The 17,568-nt window shown below is 41.3% G+C and overlaps 1 protein-coding gene across 4 annotated transcripts in view; it reads right to left on the reverse strand.

Moving 5' to 3' along the window:
• Positions 1–17,568, reverse strand: part of EPRS1 (glutamyl-prolyl-tRNA synthetase 1) — a 66,089-nt gene that overhangs the window by 18,677 nt on the left and 29,844 nt on the right. Inside the window, exons 14-24 of one of the 4 annotated variants that reach the window (XM_075925213.2) lie at positions 16,303–16,439; positions 12,485–12,692; positions 10,735–10,847; positions 8,795–8,912; positions 8,317–8,697; positions 6,419–6,631; positions 5,440–5,694; positions 4,016–4,249; positions 2,875–3,140; positions 1,645–1,696; positions 377–586 (exon numbers count right to left, since the gene is read on the reverse strand). In XM_075925213.2, coding sequence (XP_075781328.2) covers positions 377–586; positions 1,645–1,696; positions 2,875–3,140; positions 4,016–4,249; positions 5,440–5,694; positions 6,419–6,631; positions 8,317–8,697; positions 8,795–8,912; positions 10,735–10,847; positions 12,485–12,692; positions 16,303–16,439 — 2,187 coding nt within the window. The remainder of the gene's footprint in view (positions 1–376; positions 587–1,644; positions 1,697–2,874; positions 3,141–4,015; positions 4,250–5,439; positions 5,695–6,418; positions 6,632–8,316; positions 8,698–8,794; positions 8,913–10,734; positions 10,848–12,484; positions 12,693–16,302; positions 16,440–17,568) is intronic. The other 3 variants (XM_075925214.2, XM_075925215.2, XM_075925216.2) reach the window with 3 other exon arrangements.

Here is a 17,568-nt window from a genome sequence, read left to right on the forward strand (position 1 = left end):
TATTGCTCACTTCTGTCCCTACAGCCTTCATTAATTACACAATATAATGTAATCAAAGTAGTACTGAAATAATCAATCCAACAAGAATATAGACAGACTCCTACAGAGATGCCTTTCCACCTCTTCTTCCTAATGGAAAGCACACCTCTAAGCTGTCTCCAAAAACCATCAAAGAAGCGTTTATAAATGGTTAACTGTTTTATATTTGACATCACTGCCTACAGGAGTAAGAGGAACAGCAGTATAAGCTGCTTACAAAAATATCTGCCTACAATACATCATTTATCTGCACCCTGTCCATAGTTTTTAGCTAAACTGTTTCTTTTCAAAATTAACCTCGCTCAGAGACTACAGCTAAGAGAATTCTGAAGTGTACCTCAGGGGCAAAGTCAGCAATATGAGTCTTCTCTTTCTCCAGTGCTGCCTGAGACACAAACATGGGAAAGTAGCAGTTTTCTACACCAAGTTTCTTGATCTCACCATCGAAGAACTCCTTGATGGATTCCCAGATGAAAAAAGACCAAGGACGAAGAATATAGCAACCACTCACATCGTAGTATTCAATCATCTCTGATTTTGTGATCACCTGTCAAAAAGTTAAGATATTAAAAGTTTCACTTGCACAAAAAAGCACTACAATATTTCAAGCCTAATTACATCCCAGTTCACAATAAGTTAATCGTTCAGCATTTTATAAAATGGCTAGAATTTAAAACAAAAAAGGGCAAAAAGACAGCTTTGTAAGCAAAGATTTAATAAATTACATTTAACAATTTCTTCCCAAGAAATGGAAAGGTTGGGACAGAAAATATCAAGGCTCAGATACTACAGTGACAAGTGCGTATCTTCTGGCATCACTTACAGATCACCTCTATGGTGACCAATTACTGAGAGAGAATGATTGGTTCTGAAAGGATTTTGGATACAAATCTTTATCCAAAGAGACAGAACGTGGATGCAGGATGCTGAAGGTGAATAATAAGGTGGGAAACACAAGGGGTCTCAACAAGGGAATGCAGATGATTATTCTTCTGCCTCACCTTAAGAAAAATCAAGCATAGGCCATTATCACAGTGATTTTAGCTCACCACCAAAAGCCATTAAACACATTATTCATTAATCGTGACAATTGTTAGTATTGGTGAAATGTGCCAGTTTGCCAGTGACGGAGACAGTCTATCCAGAGATCCATACTGTAGCTTCGCTACATACCTTACTCATGTCCCTTAAATCCCTGCCCTGTGAGGACTGACCTTAATACAGTACCTGAAGTAAACTCATTTCACATTAATCAGTCATAAAAGATGGTAACTTTTGGTTACATACCATCAGCTAAACTGAGCTTGCTGACTAAAATCTATCAAATCCTTACCAAAATCCTTATTGTTTCACTACAAGAATGTATTTAATAAGGTTTTCCCCCGCTTTTTAAATCAGGTGGCCATTATATTTTAGGTAGCTTCATGAGTTTATTCAGCACTTGGAAACAGATGCGCAGGAATTAAGGAAAAATGCTGAAGGGAAACTTATGGAACAGAATTTTATTTTTTTTTAAAGTTTTAAAAGGGGAGTGGCTAAAAATTATTTTTTTAGTGGAATACGTGATGCAAAACAGCTCCTTAAGTTTAAGTGACACACACTTACCTGAGAAAACCAATCAGCAAGATTTTCTTCTTTTTTAGCTTCTAGACCTAGCCTATGGAATTTGAAAAGAAGAGACCCCTATAGTTTAGGTCACTGTCATGATAAGATAGCCTTAAAGCTACATGCAAAAGAGTGTTTGGGGGGAGAAGAGGCTCTTTTAATGTAATTTAAAATCTTTTAAATGTTAAGGCATATTTTCTTCAGTGATCTGCAAATACCCTCTCCCCCCTCACATCCCTTCAACCCAACCCTGCTCATTCTTTCTAAACAGGACAAGAGGAGCATTATTCATACAAATATCTCAACTTTTCCTGTGTAAGATACCTGTTATGGCACAAGTATCAGAGGGGTAGCCGTGTTAGTCTAAATCTGCAAAAGCGGCGAGGAGTCCTGTGGCACCTTATAGACTAACTGAAGCGTTGGAGCGTAAGCTTTCGTGGGCAAAGACTTACTGAAGTGGGTCTTTGCCCACGGAAGCTTACACTCCAACACTTCAGTTAGTCTATAAGGTGCCACAGGACTCCTCGCCGCAGTTATGGCACAGTTATACTCCTCAATGCATCAGGCTGTAAAATTAAAACTTCCAAATAAAAGCCTGATTAAGACCATGAGGCTGAACCAGGCACTCAAGTTTGTTTGTTTGAGACCCATGTCATATCTTCAGAAATGCTATTGTTTGGTTGGAGAGTTTTGTGAAGTTATGATAACTTATTCGGTTGCTTTCTGAAGGCTTTTCACCTCAGGAAAAAAATAGTTTTATTTCAAATAAAGATTAATCTTAATACCTTCAAATAAAACAAAGCACACTAACAACAGCAGCAAGATCTTCCAAGAAGCTGAGCTCTACCAAGTCCTAGCAGTGCCAACGGCAACAGATCATGTATGAGATGCTCAGCTCTTCATAAGCCCAAGACTGCAAAATCCTGTTTTTTTTTGCATAGTTTCTCTGATTCATCACCATCTGCCTATTACATGTAATATTTGTAATGAAAACAAAACCTGTATTATGCTTACTTTGTAGTATGCAATGTACAGTACAAGGATTTTACCCTTTATATTAACTATAAATTATAAGTGAACATAAAAACTTAATAGAATGTGGCACTGTTTCTTTTGTATATATTCCCACACTACCAACTGATATTAAAAAGTTAAAATATTGTTCTTAATTTAGCTCTATTCAGCACTCCCAATTTAAATTGCATGCACATGGATTGCTAATTTCTTTACCTGGTCTGTTTCTTAGGCCCTTGACCTTCTCCTGGACCATCTGAGGAAAGGCCATTACCACCTTGGTCTTTCGGATAGTCTTTTTTCTGACTATCACTTTGTTTCTGCTGTTTATTCTGCTTTTCAGACTTGTTCTCCTTCTCTTTTTTTTTCTTGTCTTTATCCTCAGCACCAGTGGCAGAGACAGGTTTATAGTCTATTCCAGCTAGAGATTTGTACTGTGCTTTCAGTTGAAGTAATTCCTGCACTGCTGCATCTACTTTATCCTTTGGTTTGAAGCCATTCCCATGGAAGAAAAGAACAAAATCAAGAGAAAGCAATATGAATTACAGGAGTAAATGCATCTACAGTTCTTTTATCTACCTATATCTACACACATGCTACATCTATTCCTGGGGCAAGTCTGCCGCCCCCCCCCCCCCCCCCAAAAAAAAAATTCGACATTTAATTGGTGAAAATAACACAATATAAATCACAACAGTTTCAATTAGATTGGTAATTGATTTAAACAATACAATGGATGGAGAATGGGAGTAGGGAGCTGTAGAAAGAAACTCCCAAACCTTCTTTGTAATGTAGCTAGGTTTGACCCTTCATTTCTAGTTATAGTCAACAAATACATGTAACCATATCCTCAGAATATTATAAACAACTGAAGAGCAAGTGAGAGCTGAGAAAAATCACAACTCATAATTTATATTGGCTACTGACCATCTCCAGAGAGGTCAGCAGTGAACAGTTCATAGACCATATTTTGATAGGAAATTTCTCAATGCAAAAATTTAAACTGTTACTAATCACCAAACCACCCGTAAAATTACACTGTCAGTTACAATAAGGCTCCTTTACCTGCCTCTCTAAGAACAATAGATACAATCTACTAAGCTGGTAGATCACTACATTCGGCTCTGCCCAAGAGGACGCAGCTTGCCTCACATCTACCTCCTCCGAAACATCTTGAAGTGCTGCCCCTCTATGCCAAGTGTGCCAAATAGCAAGTGAAGGTGGCACAGAGACTCACTCACTTGCACTCCCAGCCCCTGCTTCCCATGCACATAATACTAGCCCTGCCCTAACCTTAGAAGACATCTTAGTTGAAGTTATTTTTAACTAAGTTGTGCATTTTTAAAAAAAAGTTTACCTTTTCTGCTTTTCCTGCTTTTAGTTTACGGACCTCTTCTCCTTGACACGCCACTTTGTTAAACAGAACTTTAGCTTCAGGTGTGTCTGGGCCACTGATTTCTGTGCTTGTTGTGGGGGATGAAGCAGATATCTGAGCTGCTGGCAGATATCCTGGCTTGTAGTCCTGCCCAGTCTTTTCTTTATATGCGGCTTTCAGAGAAAGGAGGAGTTTCACTGATTCATCTACTTTATCCTACGTAGAAGGCAAAAAAAAAAAAAAAAAAAGATTCAACAGTCACACAACAGGTGGATTCAAACGTCAGTTAAGAAAAATCTTCTCTAACTAAGAAAAGGTAGCAAATAAAAATCTGGGCAGGCAGCAGAACACGGGAGATGTCCAATCTGTATCTGGCCACAAGCACAATGTGAGTGGTAGTTAGAAAATGAAAAGAACAGCCATCACACAGTGTTGAATGCTACCAGGATTGAAGCAGAATGGAACTCTTTGATCATCTTGTTAACTGCAATTTTATTAACAAAGATTACAACAGCAGAATACAGGCAGTCCCCGGGTTACGTACAAGATAGGGACTGTAGGTTTGTTCTTAAGTTGAATTTGTATGCAAGTCGAAACTGGTACATAATGTAGGGGAAACTCTAGCCAAACATTTCTCCAGAGCTCAGTTTTATTCTCCCACACCTCACTTCCCTCAGTCCTTTATTCTCAAGCTGAGGTGTCTGCTGAGAAAAGCCGGTCTGCTGGGGGGAAGCTTTGTGTCTCCCTGGTCTGCTGGGGGGGAAGCAGCTAGTGCGGGGTTGCCTCATCCCGTTTGTAAGTAGGGATCCGATGTAAGTCGGATCCATGTAACCCAGGGACTGCCTGTACTGAAGAATGTGAAAAAGCCTTTCCTCCTTGAAGAGGAAATACAACATCAAGAAAGGCATTTAGAGAGTCCGGTGGCTTCTGAGAGCAGATGAATTTCTCTCTTACTCCTTTTTGGCGCTATGAGTCAAGAAAACAGATTTTCTGTGCCTGGGGAAAGCCTCGTTACTTTGGTAGTTTGGACTAATGTGCACTTTTGTTCTTCCACACCACGCTACAATACTGTTTTAAAATGAGCAGTGGTTCTGCCGTGCTCAATTTCTATCCTAGTTGTACAGATTCTTCAGCCTACACGCCAGTCTGACTTTTCACTTATGGTGGGAGTGTGATGGTAAGAGAAGAATTCAGAACTGCATGTCTCAGCAGTCAAACATCCAAACCTTTTCTGAGATGCAAGAATACTTCACTGGATTGAATACAGACAGAATTGGTGGCTTAACTGTCAGATGCAGAACAGTTCAAGAGAATTACTTCAGGGTTACTTGCTGGAAAACTTCCATCCAGTGGCAAAATGTGGAAAAGTTAAAACTGAAGAAACTCTATATTTACCACTATTATACCTTTGAAGCTTTCTCTGCTTTGAGTTTGCGAACCACCTCCCCTTGTTCAGCTATGTTATCATAAAGAGTTTTGCTATCAATTGTGCTAGATGATGTCAAATTATTGCAGGGTGTAGGAGAAGGAAGAGTAGCAGCAGAAGAGCATGTAAAAGGAGGAGCAGCAGGTGGATTTCCCGGTTTGTATTCTTGACCTGTCTTTTGTTTATATTCTGCCTTCAGTGTTAAAAGCACTTTTACAGCAGCATCTATCTGATCCTGAAGCAAGAAGAGAATAAACAATGTATGTAAAGACAGAAACATAATACAGTTGCATCAACTGAAAGAGTACAGTGAAAGATACCACAATCTTAACTAGAGTAGCACTACGACAATTGCTGTAACACACTATCTTACGGCCCAATCCTGTTTGCCTCACTCACAAGCAGATCCCAGGAGCAAACAAGTCACTAATAAGGGAAGTAGGATTTGGCACAAATGGCAATTTGGTGTGTGACTTATTGCAGCAGATCTAGCAAAAAAAGTAAAATTACGAAGTGCTCAATCATACACCATCCACGGCTGAATGAAGTCATCCTGGCCACAGGGACAGCACTGCAGTCAAGTTCAGTGCATTGCTGGATTGGGGGACCAAATAGGTAAGATTATGAATTGAAAATGATTAAAGGGGGATTGTCAAAAAAATCATTAAAACATTTGTTACTCACCCCACTCTAGATTAGTTTTAAAGCCACAGCTTGCTTTTCATCATTTACATCTACGTTTTGTAGTTAATTCAGCTTCCCTTTCCTGTTCTCATACACTAGCACACGACTATTATGAAGCCAAATAAAATGTAGGAGATTTAAAGAAAACCTAATTGAAATTTTGAAATTTAAAAAATACAATAATGAAAACACAGAAGCTAATGGGAACAGAAGCAAATTTCACAAAGCCTCTCTCTTTCCATTAAGAAACCTTTTAATATTCAGTGTCATTATACCTTTGATGCTTTCTCTGATTTAAGTCTACGAACCACTTCGCCTTGTTCAGCTACTTTACTGTATAAAAATTTGCTGTCTATTGGACAAGTAGGAACAGGAGGAGAAGGAATGAGCAGAGTAGGTGAGTTTCCAGGTTGATATTCCTGGCCTGTCTGTTGTTTATAGTCTGCTTTTAGATTTAGAAGCACTTTCACAGCAGCACTTATCTGATCCTGAAGCAGGAAGAGAAGGGGAGAAAAGGAAAAAGTTGTAAAAAAAGACAGAGGCTGCGTCTAGACAGGCACGATTTTGCACAAATACTTTTAATGGAAAAGTTTGTCTGCTAAAAGTATTTGCGCAAGAGAGCATCTGTACTGGCATGTGCTTTTGTGCAAAAGCATCCGTGCCAGTGTAGATGCTCTCTTGCGCAAGAAAGCTTTGATGGCCATTTTAGCCATCGGGCTTTCTTGAGCAAGAAATTAACTTTGCTGTCTACAGTGGCCCTCTTGCGCAAGAATACTTGCACAAGAGGGCTTATCCCTGAGCGGGTGCGTCAGAGTATTTGCACAAGAACCACTGATTTTGGACATTACAAAGTCAGTATTCTTGCGCAATATTCACGGCCAGTGTAGACAGGCAGCAAGATTTTGCACAAAAGCAACTGCTTTTGTGCAAAATCATGCCAGTCTAGACGCAGCCAGAAAGAATAAGGTAAGTTGCACTGAGCTGATGTGTCATTTTTTATAAAAAGTAATACACCAAGTTTACAAAGCCTTGAGTACTGTATATTCATAGGTTATTTATAACAATTAGTTCACCAGATCTGCTCAAATCATGGTGAAGAAAACATTTACCTTTGAAAGTAAACCCTCAATATTATTTATTTGTGTTGTAGAACTTAGGAAACCCAGTCATGGACCAGGACTCCACTGTGGTAGGCAAATAAACACCTACTAGAAATACAATACCAGTACCACTAAATACAGTACCATGCTAGGTAGATACATGTCTTTTAGTGACCTGCTTTGCTGTTTTGTTCAAAATAGTTCCATATACTCACCCAAAACTGCAGTTGTAATATCAGAAAGCATTTGACAATTTTTACATTTATTTCTTTATGAACAATTTTAAGCATGGAAACACCTTCAAGTGTTAGATTCCAAATGGTTGACCCAATTCTATCACCTCTCTCTCTCTCTCACACCCACCAACACTCCCACGCCCACCCCACTTTTGCCAGGGACCGGACTTTTTGTATATGATTTGGATGGGAAGACTTATTTGGGTCAGTTTGAGAAGAACACAAATGTAACAGTTTGCTCATATCTAAGGAACCTAATTAATATTCTTCATAAATGTTACTGGCACAGAATTAATCATACTAGTGCTGCTTGGAGACCAACCTTGAAGGGAGGTCCTAGAGCAGCAGTGGGAAACCTTTTTTTGTATGAGGTCTGCTGACAGGAAAAAAAAAAAAAAAATCAGTCGAGGGCCACACACAAATGAGAAGCAAAAAAACACCCCAAACCCGTCTCTGATGTGGCCCTCAATTGAGGAGGAAAAAGATACTCCTTACATTCCCTTTGCACAACAGAGCCTAGGGGAGCCCAGGCTAGTAGATTTTGTGTGCTCCAGCCCCATGGGGGACAGCCGGGGGCAGTGGACTGGAGTGCCAGCACAGGCTTCCCAATAGAGGTGGGAGCCCCAAGCGTTGGGGGACCAGATCCAGGCAAGTCAGGGCCTGCATCCAGCCCCCAGGCCTTAAGGTTTCCCATTTCTGTCCTAGAGGAACCCCGCCCAAGTGAACTTAAAAACAAGGGAGGAAAAACATAGGTTACCTTACATCATGGAGAGCACATTAAACTATACAAATATTCATGATATACCATTGTCTTAATTAGGTTTTTAAAACACATACCTTAGATGCCTTCTCAGCTTTCAGTTTTCTGACCACCTCCCCTTGCTCAGCTACTTTATCATAAAGATCTTTGCTCTCCAGAATGCTGGAGGTCTCGGACACAGAAGAAACATTTGATACTGCTACAGCTGCTGCTGGAGGATTTCCAGGTTTATACTCTTGGCCTGTCTTCTCCTTGTAGTCCACCTTCAAGGCCAATAACTGTTTCACAGCTGCATCAATATCTTCCTTTGAAGCCTTTTTAGCTTTCAAATCACGAACCACATCTCCCTGAGCCACCACTCTGTTGTAAAAGACCAGGGGGTCTTCAGATGCAGCAGAGGCAGGGCTGCTGGTATTGGCAACAAGTGGAGCAGACTTTCCCTTTGAAGCAGAGCTAGCCTTTGAAAAGAGAAGCAGATTCTCAGTGTTTCCTTTTTTATTTTTCATTTTAATAGTAATGTTATTGATGAGAGGCTTTTAGGAAAGGCTTAGTTACCTCTTTCTTGGCAGTTTCTGCCTTCGTCTTCTCTTTTGAGCCAGATGTTGGCATTTCCTTTGTATGTCCATCAGGAATATAAATCAAAATGCATGGGGATTCTTTACAGCTATATGGGCTGAAGAAAGATTAAAAACTAAATGTTTCATACACAATTGCTATCAGGCCACTGCACCAACAGGAAAGAATAAAAACAGCATGCCTACCAAACACTTGTTTGGAGAAAAAACAGAAAAGATACATATTCAAAACCACTTCCCATTCATTACCTAACTCCACTGCAAAAAAATGGCATTCCTATTATTTGCAACTATAGGCAGCCCCTGACTTACGCGGATCCGACTTATGTCGGATCCGCACGTACGAATGGGGCTCTCTCGCCCCGGAGCTCGCAGGCAGCGGTCCCGCCACCTCTACCTCTGGGGCAAGAAAAGCTGCTCCCCGTGCCTCTGGTCTGCTGGGGACCGTCTCCAGCAGACCAGGAGCACCGGGAGCAAAGCCGCAGCAGTGGCGGGTTCCCGCACTTCTGAGGCTTTGCTCTGGCAAAGCTTCAGAGGTGCAGGACCGCGCCGCGGCTGCGGCTTTGCTCCCAGTGCTCCTGGTTTGCTGGAGACGGTCCCCAGCAGACCAGGGACACCGGGAGCAAAGCCGCAGCCGCGGCGGGGTCCCGCGCCTCTGAGGCTTTGCCAGAGCAAAGCCTCAGAGGCGCGGCACCCTGCTGCCGCTGCAGCTTTGCTCCCGGTGTCCCTGGTCTGCTGGGGGGAGGTGGGGCGCAGCTAGTGTGCCCCCCCCCAGCAGACCAGGCTTTTGTTGTGGACCCTGGGGCAGAGCAGCTGGGGCGCTGCCGGTTGGTCCCGCAGCGCTGCTCTGGGCACTACTGGACCAACCCGGCAGCACCCCATCTGCTCTGCCCCAGGCATCCTGATTCAGCCGCTGCTGGTCAGTTTCAGCCGCTGCTGGTCAGTGCCGAGGAGCGGTGCTACTGGAGCAACCCAGCAGCACCCCAGCTGCTCTGCCCCAGGCTTCCTGGAATCAGCCGCTGATCAGTTTCAGCAGCAGCTGACTTGGGGACGCTTGGGGTTCTTAAGTTGAATTTGTATGTAAGTCAGAACTGGCGGTCAGTTTCAGCAGTGTATGTAACTTCCGACTTACATACAGATTCAACTTAAGAACAAACCTACAGTCCCTATCTTGTACGTAACCCGGGGACTGCCTGTACTGAAGTGTTTCACGTTGTCAGTTCACATTCTGGATAGATCAGTATAGTGAACTGAATGTTTATTTCATGCAATTTCTCCATCTTACAGCTACCCTCTCTTCAAGAATCTAATTCTCATCTCATTTAGTTGAAATAGCAGCAAAATGCAACTTTCCAATCTCTTCTGCATAAAAATCCAGATGGTAAAATCACCATTGCACCATCTGGATTTTTTACAGTGCATTCTAAATGCCTTTAAAGTTTCCATCATGCATATTCTGCAGCTAATATACATATACACACAGATGTGTGAAAAAATATTCCGTGTTTCAGTGTTAGGTATAAACATGCTTTACCCTAATCAGGTAATCATCTATTTTAGTCCATCTCTGGATTCTTATTTATATATTCATAGCAAATACAAGGAAAATGTGACTCCCTTACTATTTCAGATCTTCCTTGTGCTTTTAGAAAGTGACACCTGGATGACTGTACGACATCTATATGAAGGCTTACGAACATACAATCCACAAACCACCTAGGGCAGTGATGGGCAACTTGTGGCCCACAGGCCTTGTGGCTCACTGGGATTCTATGTATGGCCCACAAGACATTTTGTTTAGCGTTGTCCAAGTGCAGGGTTACCAGATTCCACTGGTTTCCATCCGCGTTAAACAAAAATGCATAACAGATGTTAGAGATCTATAACGGCAAATGTTAAGGCTTATTTACAGCTGCTTACCTAAATGGTTCATAAGGCTGATCACAAATAAAGAATCCGCGTCTCTGAAGTTGTACAATGTCTCCTTTTTTCAACTCCTTAAGGCAAGGATCACCTAACATCAGTTCTTCTTGCTGTAACAGTTAAAAAGCTAATTAAAACCACTTATGAACAAGGTTTAAAATAACGTTAAGAATTATTATATCTGCAATGAAGGATTCCAGAGATGTTCCAAGTTCGCAACTGCTGAAACGTCAATTAATCCCAATGCCAATAGATAAGGTGCTCTCAGTTAATGTGAGAGAGCGTCCCAAACCGTCAATACCAGAGGGCTAAAGAGTCACACACAAGGTGATAAATCCCTATAAATTATACAGAGAAAGTGAATGTATGAGCTTTGTGGTATTAAAAAAAAAAAGTCACAAGAACTAGTTAACTTCAGATAGCAAAATTAATAGAAACAATTACTAGAATATATTTTTCCCACCCCGAAGCAGGAGAACACAAATAGAAATTCAATAATGTACAACTCAAATGAATGAGTGAACAAAACATTCCTTTACACATTGCTATTCTGCTCCAGCCACCACAGACCCAGCTCTGATTGTCTATGCATTCCCTCTCTTCCGGAAGAGCCTTAGTCTAGATCTAATAGTATCATTTCGGGGCATAGGATTGGAAGAGCGAGAATGACTACAAGAAACTCCACAAAATAATGCCACAGTTTAAAACAGTGATGGGCAATCTAGCCTAGAGAGTGGGTCACATAAGTGGCCCTCCATCTCATTGGGCTACAATACTGTCACAACCAAGGCAATTTTCTGGGATACGGTAGGTTTTGCTAACTGCACTTATGAACCTAGAATTTCCAGAATGTGCTGATTCGAGCTGTATTAGTGTTTTGATTGGATTCAAAGGGAACACACAGCTCTCACAGTTAATGTTGTTACAATCAGCAGGCACCTCACTTAAGTGCCTTTGCTTTACTTGCATGTCACCTTAGTAATACCATAAGGAAAAAAACCTACAAGGATGGAAATCAGCAACCATGCACACGCAGAACGGTAAACATTATGTGTCTCAGGCCACACAGAATCCTGATGGGCCACATGAGGTCTGCAGGCCTCAGGTTACGCAATTGGATTAAAGTGTCTTATATAGAGATAGTAAGACACAAAATCTAGTGAATACAATTACAAAGACTCTGTAACAAAAGTCATATGTAATGAGTTTTATCAAAACAGCCAAAGTAGCAAAGTCTTCCTAAAAACTATACAACTTCAATTGGAGTGTTTTATTCTACTTATTAGACCAGTGGTTTTCAACCTCTGGGTGTCCAGACTATGCCTAAGATCTCCAAGGGTCCATTCAAAATTTGAGAGGTCTGCAAATGAAAAAGATTGAAATCCACTGTACTAGACAATGAAACTCTGTTAAACACACCAACCTACCAGGTTGCAGTTTCTAGAACTTCATGTAAAGATTCTTCATCAATATCTAAATGCCAGCCAGGAGCCAGCCCCTCAGATAACAAATGGATATACTTTCACTGAACATCTGACCCTACAGACATATTTGTGGCAAAGAACAGTAGACCTACATTTTTAATAGATTGAAGGAGTTGAATTTAAGTGTGAACTACTCAAACTGCTTTGAAATGCAATTTGCACATTTGGGAAAAGAGAGCCTAACACCTTAAAATATAACTGCTGAGAATGGTAAGGAGAAAAAGTGAAAGTTTTGTAAATGAAGAGGGGAATAAATGAGTTACCTTGCTATTTCGGTTGACATATTGTTTGAAATCTTCATCTTTACCTAAAACAGGTTTGGTGATTAGATGGTTATAGTTAACACAGACAGCTGGAATGAGAGGTTCACGTGCAGTCTCTGCAAGCCAAGTGATCTTAGTGGTTTTTTTGTAGTCCTTGTTCTCCATGTTCAGCTTGGCGTCAATGGACACAATTTTTTTACTTGAGTTTCTACAGAAAAAAATAGAAAAAATACGACAAACATTTATACACGGCAGTTCTGGCATATATTTGAGTTTCTCTTGAGAAAAGAAAATATCAATAATATGGAAATAACTGATAAAAAAGATCACGCATCAAAAATAGTCTTCAATGATATTTTCTAGCATGGAGTTCTGTTACTCACTAGCCATCAGAACTCTCCAGGGAAACTTATACAGATTCTTCTACAAGGTCTTTGTTTTTTTTTTTGTTTTTTTTTTTTAAAGCCATACTAGTAGTCAAGTGTGTCTGATTAACTGAAAGTCATTGTACATTTCAACTTATTTTAAAAAAGCTACTAGGAGGCTTTGCCCAGATCTTGCTACACTTGCCAACACCCTGTCTTTGGAGGTAGGTAGGCCTGGCTCTTCCCCCAGCCGCCAGGGAGGGGCAGTAGCCATCCCTGACCTCTCGCCATACACTCTCCTGCTCACCCCCTCCCCCCCATCCAGCCCGAGCCTCTCCCGCGCCTGCCAGAGGAAAGCTGGGGCCACACAGGCCGTGGTCTCCCAGCTTCCAGGTAAGGCCTGTTCCTTTGGACAGTTGTCATGTGAAAACATCACTCTGTTGGCCTGCAGGAAAAGTTTCTTTTATATATAGAGAGATTTAGGTTCAGAGGAAAAGGGAGATACTCTCATTGTTAGATATCAATCTGCACTATTCACATAACTCTGAAGGGCTCTCTTGATTAAAAAAAACTGAGAGCCACATTAAACGATAGGACAGAATGCTCTTCTATCACTACAGGCCATAATCAGAAAGCTAATCTGTTCCCCAACCCCAACTCACTTTTATTTCAAGTAAAATATTTTGGATCAGATTAGGATTTACATGAAAAACATAGGGGTGAGGAGTCCTGTGGCACCTTATAGACTAACTCAAGTGTTGGAGCATAAACTTTCATGTTAACATGCATCTGACGAAATGGGTCTTTGCCCACGAAAGCTTATGCTCCAACACTTGGGTTAGTCTATAAGGTGCCACAGGACTCCTCGCCGTTTTTGCAGATTTAGACTAACACAGCTACCCCTCAGATATATGAAAAACATAGCAATTTAATTACTCTGGTAACTTCTGAAGCAGTACTTTGCTATGAAGGGATATGTAAATGAAGTCAGTGATAAATGTACTTTAGATTTATGTCTATGATCAGTATATTGTTGCCATCAAGCAAAGCCTTAGGATGCTTTTCAATACTTCTCTATGCTATATAGAGAGACACTATGTAGAAGCATTCAAAGTTTTGGGGAAAAACACCACATCACAGGGACTTCTGAATATAAGAACAGGCGGACTGTGTCAGATCAAGGGTGGGTCCACACTACATATCCATAGCTCGAAATAAGCTATGCAAATCGCATAGCTTATTTCGAGTCAATTTTGAAATAGCTTATTTTAAAATTTGGCATGATCTACACTGCATTTATTTTGAAATAAATTGCTATTCCAAAACGTCCCTTACTCCTCGGGGAAGGAGGTTTACAGGGACGTTGGATCAGGTAGCCCATTATATTTAGAAATAACGGGTGCACTCAGAAGATGCGGAATAGCTACATAGCCCAAAGGTCCATCTACAGCCAGGTGCTCCAGAGAGAGAGAGCGAGCGCGCACAGAACAGGTAACCAAGTAATCTGTTCCCTGATGCTCATTCCCAGATTCGGCAAACAGAAGGCAGGGACATCTTCCCTGCCCATCCTGGCTAAAAACCACACCGGGACCTCTCTTCCATGAATTTATCTAATTCTTATATGAACCCTGTTGTAGTCTTGGGCTTCACAACATCCTCTGGCAACGAGTTCTTCAGGTTGACTATGCACTGCGTGAAAAAATATTTTCTTCTGTTATTTTAAACCTGTTGCCTATTAATTTAGTTTGGTGACTCCTCATTGAGTTAGGAGGAGTAGCACTTCCTTATTGACTTTCCACACCTGTCATGATTTTATAGATCTCAATCATGTGTCCCCTTAGTCTTTTTCAAGCTGAAAAAATCTGTTTTATTAAATCTATCCTCATACAGAATCCATTCCATAATCCTAATAATTTTGCCCTTTTCTGAATCTTTTTCCGTTCCAATACATTTTTTGAGGTGGGGCAATCTCCATGCAATATTCAAGGATTTACACAGAGGCAATATGATATTTTCTGTCTTATTCTCTATCCCTTTCTTCATGATTCCGAACGTTAGCTTTTTTGACAGCTGCTGCATACTGAGTGGATTTTTTCAGGGAACTATAAACAATGACTCCAAGATCTCTTGAGTGGTAACAGCGAATTTAGTCCCCATCATTTTGCACATGTTGTTGGGATTATGTTTTCCAGTGTGCATTACTTTGCATTTATCAACATTAAATTTCACATGCCATTTTGTTGCCCAATCACATAATATTATGAGATCCTTTTGTAGCTCTTCCCAGTCTGCCAGGGATTTAACTATCTGGAATGTTGCCACCTCACTGTTTACCAGTTTACTGATCATTCATGAATATGTTGAATAGGGCCGGCCAAAGAACAGACCCCTGAGACACACCACTGTTTATACATCTCTCTAGTCTGAAAGCTACCAATTTATACCTACCCTTTGCTTCCTATCTTTTAACCAATAACCAATCCATGAAAGGACCTTTCCCCTTACCCATGACAGCTTACTTAGCTTAAAAGACTTTAGTGAGAAACCTCAAAATCTTTCTGAAAACTTAAATATGCTATATCTGCTGGAGCCTCCTTGCCCACGTGTTTGTTCATCACCTTAAAAACCATGCTGACGCTTCCCCAACAAATTATGTTCACCTATGTGTGTCTGACAATACTGTTCTTTACTATAGTTTCAAATGGTTTGCCCATTACTGAAGTCAGGCTTACCAGCCTGTAATTGCAGGATCAGCTCTGGAGTCCTTTTAAAAAACTGGTGTTCATTAGCTATCTTCCAGTCATTTGGTGCAGAAGCTAATTTAAATAGATTACATACTGTAGTTAGTAGTTCTGCAGTTTCACATCTGAGTTCCTTCAGAACTCTAGGTTAAATACCATCTGGCCCTGGGGACTTATTACTGTTTAATTTATCAATTTGTTCCAAAATCTCTAGTGACACCTCAACCTCCTGTAATGGACGTCTTGTTATTTTTAATAAGATCAAACAATGGAAACACTAAACAACAAAATGTTGTACGAGGCACAGAAAAAGGTCTTACACATTTCCATAAGCCTTCCAACGTTCTACTCTTTCAGCACAATGATTTTGGATTTAGACAGACTTTCAATTTCACTTTTTTTTTTGCAACAGTTGTAATTTAAATTTTGTTTCTCAGTCTGCAACAACAACAACAACATCATCATCTGACAGGGAAAAAACAGACAGTAAGATCAGCAGAAGTACTTCAGTAAACTGAAGAACTTTTATGCCATAAAATGGACTCTGTTGATTTCAGATCCCATACTCTATTAAACGGCCATTTGTGTGATCTATTTAAAGATGATTATCCATGCGATCTTTTAATATTTTAAGATGCAAAAAGTCTATTCTTGTCAATGAAAAGCTGAGGTGCAAAAACCTCAAAACTTGGAATTACCTTACACTTGTTACCTGTGTATTTTAGTGATGATAATGTTGCCCCAATTTATGAATGTAACCATCTCTCCCTCGGTGAAAGTGTCTGCATCTGCACCCTCAATCAGCACTTTGGAGCTGTACCACACAGGCTTCAAACCAACATCTGTATTCTGTGTATTGAGAAAATTTAAAAATTTGGTTGTCATACAGGTTGAATAAGTTTAGCTAACAGAGGTGAGTCTATAATGACACATTACTCTACATTGGGGTGGGCAATAATTTTTGGCCGAGGGCACTTTAAAAAATTTTTAAGTGGCTCCGGGGCCACCCTGGAAGGGCGGGGCCAGAATTGGTCTGGAGGTGGGGAAGCCCCTTTGCCCCCCCTTCCCACTAGGCACCCATGCCCCTAGCAGGTCAGGAAGAGGCTTCACACTCCCCCACCTCCAGGGACTGATTGGCCTGGGGGTAGGAGGAGTGCGCAAATCCTCCTCCTGCCCTACCCCCACCCTGCGAGGAGCATGTAGCACTTCGAAGTGCCACGCACTGCTAGCAGGGTGGGAGATATCAAACACTCCCCCGCTCCCAAGTCATGATTGGCCTGCGGGTGATGGGAGCTGTGTGAAGCTTCCCTCACCCTGCTCCTGCCCTGCACAAGCATATAGCATTTTGAAGCGCCGTGTGCTCCTCGTAGGGCAGCAGGGGAGGGTGGAGGAAACTTTGCACAGCTCCTCGCCCCCAGGCCAATGAGGACTTGGGGGCAGGGGAGCGCATGACATCTCATCCTGCCCTGTGAGCAGTGCGCTACGTGCTGCTCACAGGGCGGGAGCAAGCTTCATGCACTTCCTCGCCACCAGGCTTTAACTGGCCTGGGGGCAGGGGAACAGCAGGGCCTCCGCCAGTTCTGGCCCGCGGAGGCTCTCTTGCCCACCCCTGCTCTATATGAATGTTTACAGAAAAAATAATATATATATCATCCACTTAAAGAGAATCATCACAACTAGAAAAGGGAAAAGTTCTCTTCATAGTGCAAAAGGAGGGATAAAACTGAGCGAGACACTTCATACTTTTCTTAAATCTCCAGCTCCCAAGTTGTGTGATTTTAGGGGAATCTTGGTTTTTATTAATACTAAAGGGAGCTGTGCCTGCTGCTTGCTACACTGTGGGATTGCAGAGAAAAATCTTGAAAATGCCTCCAGCCCCCTGAAAGCTCAGAAGTCAAATATAATTCAAATGCAATTTAGTCCTGGGGGGAGAGGAGGGGGGGGAAAATCACCTGATTTTTAAACCACTCTGATATTT

This window comes from Pelodiscus sinensis, chromosome 3, assembly GCF_052426305.1.
Source record: "Pelodiscus sinensis isolate ZL-2025 chromosome 3, ASM5242630v1, whole genome shotgun sequence".
In the NCBI taxonomy this organism is placed as follows: Eukaryota; Metazoa; Chordata; order Testudines; family Trionychidae; genus Pelodiscus; species Pelodiscus sinensis.